Source organism: Schistosoma haematobium, chromosome 5 (genome assembly GCF_000699445.3).
Source record: "Schistosoma haematobium chromosome 5, whole genome shotgun sequence".
Taxonomy (NCBI): domain Eukaryota; kingdom Metazoa; phylum Platyhelminthes; class Trematoda; order Strigeidida; family Schistosomatidae; genus Schistosoma; species Schistosoma haematobium.
In genome coordinates, this window is record NC_067200.1 from 15,322,636 (window position 1) to 15,337,090 (window position 14,455).

The window sequence follows — 14,455 nt, forward strand, 5'->3', positions numbered from 1 at the left end:
AAGCAGGACGAATAAGGACTCTAGACCGATCGTATAGGTTTATGGGTCATTGGGTAGGTCGATAATTCACTGTTCTCTAATTGGCGGTATTATTACATTATACATTAAAAAGGGCACAAACCCACAAGTTATATCAGTTTTAACTAAGTTAGTTTTTTCTAATACTAACACTTTTGTTTTGAACTACAGAGAAATAAAATAATTTGATAGTTGTATAACCTAGGATGAAAGTTTGACTTCACTCAGACGTCAATTACCATTGTCCAAATTCATCTTTATTTTTAAAAAAAGGTAGTTAACTACTGGGAAGAAAAAGAACGAAATCCTTGTTCTTTCATCACAACATGACCAAATAATATGTCATTTGAAGAAAACGACATCATCCCAAACAGGGAAAGTACAACATACTGATTATAAAATCTAATGCTATATCAGTCATTCGTAAATGTATTTTAGTAAACATGATTTTCGTGTGGTTGTCTGGTACATCTGATATAAACGTTTCAGACTCCTAATAATCAGAACCAGTAACTTTTTAAATTAAAGACATATATCTAGCACCCTATCTTATCATAATAGAGCACTATACTAGTTGTTAAAACCACACATTTTTGGATATTAACTTGTTTTGACTGCAGATATTTGAATGACTTTATTGACCTAGAACCGGTTTCATTAATTTGAACAACCTAATATATTTCCGAAGCAACAAATTATAACAATACATGTAATGAAGGGTTTATAAGGAATGATGTAATGAAAATTATACCTCAAATTGAGGTAAGAATACTATTAGAGGTGTTTAGCACAAAGAATAATGAAAAAGGTGATGTAGTTTAAACACAACGTGACTCCAATGCTTAAAATGATATTTACAATCCGTAATTTTTTGGGATGTGAATTTACAGTACAGCTTTCTCTGAGCTCTTTAGAGTTCTCTTATTACGTAACCGTGTTATAAATATAAACATTTCTAGGATTTTAATAGACGGTTATTATCAATACGGAGAAATGTAATGCATGCATAATATAAATGACAGATTTCGCCAAACAATCTGTTAGATACATTAGAAGAAAGTTTTATATTGGATAACGTAAATCTACTTCATTAATGCAAAACTTATATACACTTTTTTGAAACTTTGTAGAATTCAACTTTGTTTTTAGGTATCAATACAAAGGTCATACCTGATAGTTTGAAATAAATTGCTCATTGGGTAGAAAGTTGATAATAAATATCAAAATAATTTAGAAAATTTTTTTGTCGGAACTATAAAGAGAGTTAAGTAGTCAGAGCGTTTCTCACAATTCCAAATCTCTCTACCCTCAGTAGGATAGAACGCCTGACTATTTATCCAACCTGAACTGTTTTTCACAACAACGACATCCGACCCTACATATTTCTCACTCAATTTTAACCCTTCAACTTTATATAAAAAATGTATACACTTATCATAATCACCTGCTTACGCACAGTGATATTTCATACAAAATCCCCTTGATCAAAATAACATAACATTGACATTTTCAGACCTATTATGATTTTGACTGTACTAAAAATGTACCACATTTTACCTTCTAACTACTTAAACTTGTGTTAATTTTATTTAGGTTATTTATTTACTCTGACAATATGACTTATATCAAGTCATGAAACATCAGAAATACAATTTTCTACTCATTAACATATCATATGAATATATTTATTATTGACTTACTTTGTTACTTATATCAGCTAATTTAACATTTACAGGATTATATAAATTAGGTCCAGATAGTACTGTTGATGACGATGCTGTAGACGACAGAAGTGTACTGAGATCATTTTGATTAAATAATGCATCATTATTTAAGATAATTTCTTGTGAATTTGGTAAAGCAGTTGAAATATATGAAGTTGTTGGTGAAAAAATTAGTTGTTGCTCTTTTGAGTTTTGTTGTTGTTGAGCATTTGTGTGTATTAGTATTTTATCCAATGAATGGTTGGTTAATTCTCGTTCATCATCTCGAATAATTTCTGGTGTGGTAGTCCATACAACATAAGCAGTATTTGAACATGATGAAGGAGAATTGGGAAATTTTTTTGAACAATTATGTGTTAAATTATCTTTACCGTCACTTGATATCTGTATATTACTATTATTACTACCTTGAGTTATAACTCCATAATCTGAATTTGTAATACTCGATTGAAGTATGTCAACATTAAAGTTTCTGGAATTTTTATCTATAGAATCTGTATATAATGTACCCTCAAATGATACCGATTTAAATGAACTGAATGAATGCTTAACTTCATCATTGCTAAAAATATTTATAGTATCTCTCATAACAGACGATGATCTATGATCAGCTGATTTAATAGAATTTATAGGTTCTGATTCATTCTAAAATTAAAATCAAGTAGATAAGATAAATAATTGATTATGTAATTATTTCTTCGTTAATATTGTTATTCAAGCAAACAAACAAACAAAGGAACTGAATACAAATACAAAATGGGAACTCCTTTAATGAGAAACCAATTCAAGCATAGCCTACAGAATATAAATAAAAGAATTATTAAAATTGATCTGTATTGATAAAGATCAAAGAAATCTCAATAATCATTATAAACAAAACTTAATCATAATTAATAATGAAATCAAATTAGAAAATTTCTTTAGACAAAACAAAATTACTCAATTACTCAATAAAGTTGGAACACGACAGGAGTAAAAAAACTAGAAAAAAAAAGAAAAGATAATCGAAATTTCTATTATCCGGATTAAATTATTATTTAGATCATTTTATGAAGATATAAAGCATGTTTTATAAAAAGAAAAATATTAATGTCTAACAGGCATGAATAGTAAATGAATTTAAATAAATAAAATACACAATTAATTAAAATGAACATCAAAGATTAATACATCAGATGAAGCGAAACAAACAAAAGTATAATATCAGAAGAGGTTTTGTGGATATTTTAGTAATTTTAATAGTTGAGATCATGAGTCAATTGAAGCTCAACCACTGAAAAGAATAATAATATTACCAACATAGTACGAACTACTATGGGTTGATAACGAAATTATGCCAAACCACAGTGGTACGACGGAAGAACTACAACGAATGGTTTCAATACATAGCATGAAAACATCTTATAAAACAACGTATACTCTGAGAAATATTTTGTTCAAATGAAAGATAACATTCTTTCTTGCATAGACACAGAATTGTGTTTAAAGACTAGGATGTGTAGAGTGCGATACCTTATATATTAAATTGTCTTATTGTGAAATCATAACTCGTGCTAAAGAAGATCTAAACTTTACAAATAATCCTATATATCTAGAAAACCTGTAAGTCAAATCAGCATTAGTTATACAGGTTAAACCTTACTGCGCTTAACTAAAAAGGATGTCTAACGATACATCCGATATAGACAATTTATTCAAATATCTACAAAATTAAACCCGTTCACACCTTTCACATTTTTTACATCTACTGACACGCACACATAAACCAAATATGAAGTGACATAACATGATCAGACCAATTTTAATTCTAATTGTACTAAATATATTCTTCTTTGTGTCCTTTATACTATTTTAAATTGCGTTAGTTTAATTTGCTATTTATTTGTTTTTATTCTCCGAAGAGCTGACTTATATTTGATTATGAAACGTTCGAAATTTAATCTCGCCAGGCGAGATCAGGGATGTGCACTGCTGAGGAGTCCCACAATAGGCCGAAACGGCCATCCAGTGCCTCCAGGTATTTCATGGTGGGCTAGCTTCAATTGACTCATAATTTCAACCACTGAAATTACTACAATATCAACAAACTCCTTTCTGATATATCAGTGTTTGATAAATTTTATACTTTTGATTAAATCTGAAACATTAGTGAATAATAGGCTTGAGATGGATTACATTAGCTTCACCTGTGTTCGAAAGACTTATGCACAAACCTTACAAAAAATTTGGTAAAATGTGATAGGTAACTCGAAAGGCTTTGTTCTCTTGTTCTCCTGTGTTGATTAATTAACTGAATATATATGAATTCCTAATCAACCTTACTCATTCTTCATTTAGTCAAGGAATATGTATTTTGGGATTTCGATGATGAACTTGTTTGATTGTGTGCATGGCATGGTTTCCTTTAACACAGCGCTTGAATTAGATCTTCTGAATAGATAAAGGATAAATCACAAAAACCTATCTTTGTTTTCGAGTGTGAAGATGAGACATTCTAAAAATAGGTTCGATAGATAATCAATAAACATTTTCTTCATAGCTATTTTTACTCGTGGTGTTATTATTTCACTAGCAAGGTAATTTAGGAGCCCTAGGTTCGGGAATGGGAGACCTAAACGCTAAAGTGGGAATGGACAACACCGTATGCGAAGATATCATGGGAAGACATGAACTGGAACAAAGGAACGAGAATGGTGACAGATTTGCAAATCTATATGTATTCAACAATTTGGTTATACGCGGCACCATCTTCCCACAAAAACGCATACACAAAGCTATATGGATCTCACCGGACCACATCACGGAGAACCAGGTAGATCATATTTATATCATTGCGAAATTCATAAGGTCAATGGGAGACGTGAGAACCAGGAGAGGATCTGATGTAGCTTCACATCACCACCTTGTTGTGGCCAAGATGAAATTGAATCTAAAAGAGTACTGGATAGCTGGGGAAACAGCATTACAAAGGTTCAATACAGCTTTCCTACGAGATACTAATAAGTTCAACGAATTCAAGATAATTCTCAACGACAGGTTCCAAGCCCTACAAGATCTACTGAAAGAAGAAGAAGCTACTATGGAGGACAGCTGTAAAGGAATCAAACAGACACTAATCTCAACGTGTCAGGAGGTGCTAGGCCATAAGAAGCATTATCATAAGGAATGGATCTTATAGCGACTCACGTGCAATTGGGTTTATTCTCATTTAACTCAGTTAAGCCCTTTCGCTAACTTATTTAGCGGACAAAGTCGTCCGCACTATAATAACTTATTGTACCCTTATTATTTTGTGCTTGTATGAAATACGTATGCTTGAATATTGCTTACGGCCTACGCATTTATTCACTCTGCTAGTCTTACTACTAACCGCTTATTTGATTCGATTACTCATTCATTTCACATGGCATATATATGTCCATGTTATTCATATTCAACACCCACTCACTCACTCACACACTCTCGTCTCGCTCTTGCTCTGGTTCCCGCTCGCTTGCTTGCCTTTCGGCAAAACTCTTCTATGCTTGTTTAACGCATCTGTACATTTGAATATATGTGGGTGGTCTAGTAATAAACGTAATCAACACTTCGTATTTGCTTTCTGATTAATATACCGTTGGGACGATATATAGAACGGTTATCAAGACGAACTGTATACGAAGTTTAAGGATTATATCGAATACCGACCACCACAGTCTCTATGGAAACCCTAGACAAGATTCAAGAAAGGAAGATCAAAAAGACAGCAATTATCAACAGTCAAACGAGAGCAAAGAAAGTAAAGACGCAAGCTAAATACGCAGAGGCAAACAGGAAAGTGAAGAAGAGCATGAGAGCTGGCAAGCGGAAATATGTGGGAGATCTAGCCACGACGGTGGAAAAAGCTGAAAGAGAATGAAATATCAGACAACTATATGGCACGACGAAGAAACTGGTAGTGAAATATAGTAAACCGGGGAGACCGATCAAGGACAAAGAAGGCGAGACAATCACCGAGATTCAAGAGCAGTGGGACAGATGGGTAGAATAATTTGAGGAGTTCTTGAATTTACCTGCTCCATCGAATGCACCAGACATCGAAGCAGCACCGATAGACTTTCTTATAGATGTCACTTTACCAACGATGGAAGAAATCAGGATGGCCATCCGAAAAACTAAGAGTGGAAAAGCAGCATACCTGATAATATATTATCTGAAGCTATGAAGTCAGACATAGAAGTAACTGCAAGCATGCTTCACGTTCTATTCAGGAAGATTTGGGAGGAAGAACAAGTACCGGCGGACTGCAAAGAAGATTACCTCATCAAGACACCAAAGAAAGGAAATCTGAACAGATGTGAGAACTAAAAGGGCATGACACTGCTGTCGGTACCAGGAAAGGTTTTCAATAGAGTGCTGCTGAACCGGATGAAAAAATCAGTAGACTCTGAACTTCCAGATCGACAGGCTGGATTTCGTAAGGATCGGTCGTGTACAAACCATATTGCGACACTACGGAGTAGAACTCATCACTGTACATCAACTTCGTTGACTGTGAGAAAGCATTCGACAGTGTGGATAGAAGAACATTATGGAAACTTTTCGACATTATAGACTACCTGAGAAAACTGTCGATATCATACAGAATTCATACGACAGAATGCAGTGCAAAATGGTGCATGGAGGACAGCTGACAGATGCATTCCAAGAGAGGAGTGGAGTCAGTCATGGCTGCTCACTCTCATACTTGCTCATTCTTCTGATGGTCGACTGGATCATGAAGACCTAGATATCTGAGGAAAGCACGAATGAACAGCTCAGAATCAATTAAATGATCTGTTGTACACACACGAACAAATGCAGATGAAGACAACTAATGTAACAGCAGTTTCTGCATCAGTAGGCCTCAACATACACAAGATTAATACCAAGATCCTCAATAATCGTATAACCGTTGAATGTTTTTATTAGCAGTATACGCCACAACTGTTTTCTTACTCAATTACTGAGATGTTGATTTGAAAATTTATTTATAACAAGGATTTTGATTTATAATGTGTTTGTTTAAATTGTTGCTAACTGACCATAATCAATATTAGACAAAAACAGATTGCGATAATTTATGAATTAACATACTTCTTTCGATAGACATTTACAATCTTGTTTTCTTTTGTTTAAGAGTTTTTTCCTTCTAAAATATATTTCAAAAGAACAATATAAAGAAACACTATCATTTGACATCGACAGGACACATATAAACTTTTAATTATGTTTTGAAAAAAAAAACTATTCACTACTGAATGTTATGGTGGGATGACGGAAGCGACTTTTGGTTAGTACATTTTTCATGTTACCGTACTCTTATAATTGTCAAGCGAAAAGAGATTGTAATCACTATGGTTACAGTGTAGTTCTTAATGTAACAAAATTAACAATAATTTGTACTCTGTTTTTGTTAACAAATAATCAGGTTGGAGAAACTGTACACTTTCAAATCAAACTTGTTATTCGAACGAATACAATTTAATAGATAAAACTGATATCATTTTTTCTTTTAAAATTTGTCACAACGTATGTTGTTGTAAACTATATGTTTTGATTACAATTACGCTGTACTTCAGCTACTGTACCCTAGTAAATGTATCCAAGTAGAGTGCTTGTATTACGGTAAATATACAAACTGTATGTTCATTTTATATCATTATGATCTAGTTAATACATAATTATTTATTTAACTTTTTGTCACTTTTGTCACTCAGACTGGAGATAGTCTTTTTTTCTTTATTGACGTCAATAATTGAAAAAAATTATTTCAGTTTTGCAAGTATAATTTAATGAATGAGGACACAGTTGTTTATTAAATCAAAATACACATTCATTCCATTTGTTGTTGATAGAATTGTTTATAGCCGATGATATTTTAATCTGGATTTTTAACTTTTATTGAAGTATTAGTCAAATAAATAATTTTATTACGTAATGACGTTGTTATTTTTGCTGCTGTTGTTGTTTTCTCTCTCTCTCTCTCTCCATTAATTGTTTATTTAATTTTGTGTTTGTTCAAATACTTTCATTATTATCAACATAAATTGGTTTATACAAGTTTTTAAACTATTTTCCTTATTGAAATAATAAATCTCTTAGGATTACAAAGATAAATGTTTATGTATCTAAGCATTTTGAATTTTATAGATCTATGGACATTTTTGTTGTTGATGTGCCTCCTGAATATTGATTACATTTCAAAAGGTTGTATCTGTGACATAGATACAAGTCAACTAATTTTAACTGATTCTAGATAAATCTGTATATTTTAAATCAATTTTCTTCTCATTAACCAAGGCTTCTCATATTTGTAGGTGATTGTATCTTAAACTATTGATAGAGATATTGAGTAAATGAGTAGTAAAATTTATTGAATACTTTCAAAGGAGTCATAGCAATTCTAATCAAATTTACCCTCTATGAAATTTTCCTATAGATAGATTCAACTTGAACAATGAGAGAAGTAAATTAAAGGGAATTCATTTATTTCATAGATTTCTGTCAGCTTCTAAGAACTCAGCAAATAATAATAATAGTGATTATCTATAGACAATGTACATACTTTATATCATATTAATGAAGATTAGTAGAATAACTTCACTCTTCTTTGATAAAATAACTACTCTATCACAACATGTGGCACTAAACATAAATGATGATACTTATATATGAATTATATTTACAACTCAAATGTACCAAGATGATGTGACTTAAATTTCACCGATTCACATTTATTTTTGCATGAAATACTGATAAATAGCTATGAATCATTTGACTTCAACATTTTCAATAGAACGATTAGGAAATATATTTAATCTAATGATTAGTACATTGTGCAATAAGGAATATTACAGCTGTTTCATTTTCGGAGCTAAATGAATGAGTTCTCAGGAATCTACTGTAGCATGTACTTCATTTAAAAGTAGAACCCCACTGAATATGATACAGAGAATTTAAACTCTATGACTTACTTTAGTAATCAACAATAAAGGTTTTAGTAATGCTAATTTTATGAGTGTATTCACAATGAATGTGATCTAAGTAAATCAATGTTCGTCTCGTACAATCCAAGGGAAATATAGTATACAATAACATATTCTCATATAACTATAGTGGTCTTAAATCACAGATGCTTTAGTATTCAAAGTACTTGACCCCAAATGCCCCGATACGGCCGAGAGTGAGGTGGGTCAGCTCTCCCTCTCTAAATGCCCTCACGTGATCACGCGTATACAGCCACTGCCACGGAAGTCCTACTCACCGCCTTCTTGCGGCATGGGTGTTGTTTCTGAAATTGAGAGGACGAAAGGCGAATGTACGGCAATTTAGTCGGGTTGGTGGACACGGAGAGTTCACCTAGGGTAGTTGGAAAACCCCCATTTCAAATCAACAGTGCACATGAGCTCTAGTATCCTTAAGCAACAAATGGCGTATGAACCAATTATTGGTCACCAGTTACCGTGGGACCGCATTTCCTGACTTTGCTCCACTGCCTTGTGCATCAGACCTTCAGGTCGAAGGCTTGAGGTGCAGTTGCCTAAGAAACCACCTGCTTCGGTTTAGGCACCCGGGCAGTATCCCAGTTCTCACACAAATCGAAGGACATGTGTGACACATATGTATTTGGTGCCTACCTATACCAATATTTATGTGTGTAAATAAATAAATAAATAATAAAAACCACATGATTTTCAAAGTCTTAATTTAAAGTATTCACCTATTTATTCAATCATTTGTTGACCTGCATAACTCATAATTTACAATCATTTAAAAAAAATTTATATTGACATTAGTCTAAATTGATCACTTACCTAAAGTATGCTGCACAGAATGTTAATAGCAATATAATCATTGAACATGTGATTGCAGTGCCAATGAATGTAGCCAAATGACTTTTGACATGTAGACAATCTACAAAAAAAGTAAAATGAAAACAGAAAACATAATGCATTAGGACAAGAATGGAAAGCAAGAATTGATGGTTAATACAGTCTTAACTCATCAAACGTCTTTTGAACAATGTAAGGAACTCAAGACAATACCTAGGGTAATGTTTCGGAAAAAAACTATCTATTAAATTTCAAACACTCAATGCAATTTCAACTAAGCTTAACAATGATACGAAACTTTAGAATATGAATTAATGATTTATTCAGATTTAGCTAACAACAAAATATATTAACTAGTCAATAATTTTTCAAATCACTTGGCTATGTGCCGTTTAGTTCGTCCTTTACTATTTATAACATGAGTGCACGTAAGTATTATGTCTTATTCGGAGTACGTTGGGATTTGATAGTTAATATATTCATAAACTAACATGTGTCTGCGATAAAAATTGTGTGCTTAAAATATAGTAACAAAAGTTCACCTTTTGTGTTGCCCTATTCGGATACAAGACTGAGTAGATAGAGTAAACGTTCGTCATTGGTAGACTTGATGAGTGAGGATTATCTAGAATCAACTCAAGCAGAATCTTGTCTGCCTCATTATTATTGTTTACGTTACTCAGTCTATATTATGGAGTTCTGTTTAGCTGATCCACTCTAAATACCGATCAACTTTCATTATAACCTTGTGTTATAAAATTAGGTATATGCACTTCTTAATCCATTAGTGTATAAGCTCAATTTTAGTTATTAGGATGAAAATTGACAAGGATAGTGAAAAACAAACAATAACTTTTATTTTTGATAGATAACATCTAGAGATTTACTAAAAACCAAAGATAATTTTTCCATCGAAACAATCGTCTTCAAAGTTCATTGACTGTATAGTGTTATTCGACTTCTTGGACAAATGTTATTAATGAACATCAATGTGCAAAACAAATCTTTGATTGAATGTCATGAGCAAACATGTGTTTCACTTTTGCATTGACGGCATCCGTAGATCTCAAAATTTCAGCAAAAAACAATTGGAAAGGATCTCAAAGGTAATGATTGGAGTCTGGAACATTATTGGTAAACACATGATTTTGTGAAGTTTGATTAATTTGAATTCAAAACTATTTTTGATGTTGGCTAGTTAGAGGCCATCGGCAGGGATAAACGGACCACGAAGAGCATTAAAACACCACATCACTGTTATATGACTTCTTTTGCTTTCAAAATAATTCAACTCAATAAACTACAACTAACAGTTTATTGGGCATTGCCAAGTCAACATAGGAAGGGTAACGTATTATATACTGAGGGTTCTGAAAGACATACGTTTTATTCCACTAGTCAAAATAAAAGAAACGAAAACACCATACAGGCTCACCGATGAACCCAGACAACATAATCCTAGGCCACTATATTTTGAATATCAAGAATTCATTAATAATAGGAGGGTAATTTTATTATCTTCATAGTACTAAAGTATTCACATAAAATTCAACTGAACTTTACTTTCCCTATTGATTGACATTATAGATTAGTATAAAATGCTAATACTTTCTTCAGATATTTGAAGAAACCGATGATGGACAGCTTATATGCCACGTCCAAATAATTACCATTGAACGCTGTCAGCCATTGAATAGTTCGTGACCGGTGGAAATATTAACACAAGTATTATGAAAATATAATTTATACATAATTTTTGAAAGCATTCAGCTTAAATTACAATTATTTTGACAAATGTCTCAGTGTTTTGTGGAGTTTATTTCGCTATGATGATAGATTTTGCCAAGCACTGATGGCAGTTAACTATTTGTTTAGAAATTAAAGACCACTAAACAAACGTTTCATTCTAAACTTGGCCTTTGAATCAAATCACACCCAGGATATCATTAGGGAATAAAAAGTGATCTTTATCTTCAACCTATAGAGCTAATTCAGTTATATGAACGCTTTTGGACAAAACATGTGAAGAAACATAATCCAAACTTATTCCACTCTATAATAGCTAATAAACCATTTGTCAATCCAATCATACTATTAACAGAGTGGGATATTTTATAAGCGTTAGAAATGGTCCATTTGAATGAAATAGATTTGCATGTTTATTAGTAATTAGTTTTTAAATAACTAAACCGAAAAAATCCAAGCTGAGAGTTAGTTTATTTTGTTTATAATCATAACTTAGTCTTCATAAAGCAATGATTAGTAATTTAGAAAGAGGACTCATTTCTAACAACAGAAAAAATAACAAAAATAAACCCAAATTTATTCACCAGTAGTAAATTGAAATTCAGGAAGAGTACACAAATCGAACTTTTCACGTTTTATTTCTGATAATAGTTCCATAGTTTGCTTAGGCTGATTATTATTATTATCATTTAGAATTGATACAGAATTAATTAGGTCAACTGACGAGGATGATTTTGAATCCGACTGCAGATAGTTTAGATTCTTTTTAATTGGTTGTGTATTCATGATTAATTTATTTTTGATTTTATCATTTGACACAAGTTGATCACATAATTCACCGGTATGTGTCTCCGGACATCTTAATTATGTATGAAAAAAAACAGAAAAAGTAAATCAAAACAGGTAATGTGATTATGAGTCTAGTTATACTTTAGAGAAAATAGACGACAAAATAACACTTCGTACTGAGATACTTAAATTTAATAATACTACTTATTTCACAAAATAAGTAGCTGTTAAACAACTAATGAAGACCAAAAGATGCTGAAAAACGTTTTCACTCTTGTACAAGTCTTCACAGTAGAGCACATAGCTGACCTGATTGAAGATTGAAAGAATGACGTAAACAACAAAATTATTGGGGTCAAAAATGTGAACTACTGGATGCCGGTTTAGTAATCTGAAGACAATTTCCCACCACGAAACCTGAAGGTTAAATGTTTAATCTCCGGTAGAGTTGTATATGCCCACCATTAAGTTGTTCAACACTAAGATTGAAATGTTGTAAAGCACCTCCCAGTTTCTAATGGTCATCTAAAGATATAAATTTATTGTGCGAAACGTTATATACAGTAGTTCCCATAACGCCTAACAAAAAGTTAGTTTACGTTTCGATTTCCAACATAACGCTGGTTTTGTATTTAACAGTGCAATGTAAATATATCTTTGGATTCATAATTGATAAAACGTGGATCGGAGAGATAGTAAAAGATTATGCCAAATGATGTTTGGGAGTAAATCTTGAACCTAAAATTCAATAAATTTAATGAGTTTTATATTCACAATAATTGTTTGTTTTCAGTGATGTTTTATACTTGGACCGTCTTAAATATTACTTGTACTACATATCTACGCGTTTGTTGAATAACTACAAAATTCAGTTCATAAATTAAGCGCTGATTATGTTGTCTAAATAAACAACAAACTATTCAAACTAGAAAACCCAAGGACGCCGATAGCTTAGCACTATTTCGAAATTTCTCAACTGAGAAAATATAACCTCTTGTGTTACATTAAATGGAAAATCTGTAGTGTGAGTTACTTATATCCACATAAGTAGTATATAACGGTGGTCATGCATAGAATGTATTTCAGCAGAAGATCGATAAACAAAGAACGGAAACGGAACGCAATTGGTATTAAAATGCATGAATAATGAAATCTGAGACAATGGATTGATATTTTGCAAATTAACTATTTACTATATGATAATTTTGATTTTGATTATTACCCTGAAGAAGTCCAGACAAGTTAGCTGGACGAAACGTTGGAATTAGTTAAATTTCAATCGCTGAGAATATTTCAAATATAATTTTCACATATAATGACTTCTCTATACTCGGCGCTCAATTACTGTCAAACTATTCGTTCTAATCTTGACGAATATTCGTATAAATTATTTACTATATGGTTCTCAGATTTTAGTGAGATTTCGTGTCGAATACATCGGATCGTCCCCTACTGGTGTTCTTGTCCAATACAAATCCATTAACTTAAAACCTCATTTGATGATAATCTTAAACATGTGAATAATTCTATATTAGACTACTCAATATTCAAATATTCCAATAAACACATTTATATTCAATAGTACTGATCTCAAGTAAAGCTTTCTCCAACAAAATAAAATGAACAATTACATGAATAAAAATTAAAGAATGTTCTAAAATGAAATCGATTCTCTATGGTAAATAGTTGAAAGAAACAAAAAAAATTTCAATTACATTGAATACAAATTACATGATTGAATCTTAATTAAATTTTGTCATAATAAGTACTGAAATATTTTTATTTTTTTATTATTTTCTCATCTCATATCAAAGGGGTGGAGGTGTTTATTTTGTTTTTTAACATTGAATCAAAGAAATAATTCAAATTCTATACACACACACACACGAAAATATTAAATTTAATATTTTCCATATTGAAAAAATATAAACCATGTCACTTACCTACAAAGTGAATTATTATTTATAATGAAACATGTCCCCATATTGCAAATATTCACTGGACAAGCTGAATAAACTTTATGTGTCAAAAAGAAAAAAGAAAAAACGATTCAGCAAAAAGAAATTTTTTTTGTTTTTGTTCTTTTTTTCTCTAAGAGATTTTGTAGAAAGAAATTCAACCAATTCACACACAACTAAGCTTTAATGGTTATTCAATTTATTATTGTTCTTTTTACTTTCTTCGAAATTATCTCTTCATAAAGAAGGTTATTTATGGGGAATTTATGCCTTTACATTCAAATTCTTATTTTTCAAAGAAAATTCCCAGACTAGTGATAAATCGTTTATTAATGATTATTACTTAACGAATACTACACTTACCAAA

General features: G+C 31.7%; 1 protein-coding gene across 1 annotated transcript in view; it reads right to left on the reverse strand.

Annotated features, from left to right (window-relative positions):
• MS3_00011140 (uncharacterized protein) overlaps positions 1-14,455 on the reverse strand; it is a 57,221-nt gene that overhangs the window by 17,342 nt on the left and 25,424 nt on the right. The window contains exons 4-8 of the mRNA XM_051219553.1: positions 14,074-14,146; positions 11,926-12,200; positions 9,578-9,677; positions 6,858-6,912; positions 1,719-2,387 (exon numbers count right to left, since the gene is read on the reverse strand). Of these exons, the coding sequence (XP_051064976.1) occupies positions 1,719-2,387; positions 6,858-6,912; positions 9,578-9,677; positions 11,926-12,200; positions 14,074-14,146 (1,172 nt within the window). The remainder of the gene's footprint in view (positions 1-1,718; positions 2,388-6,857; positions 6,913-9,577; positions 9,678-11,925; positions 12,201-14,073; positions 14,147-14,455) is intronic.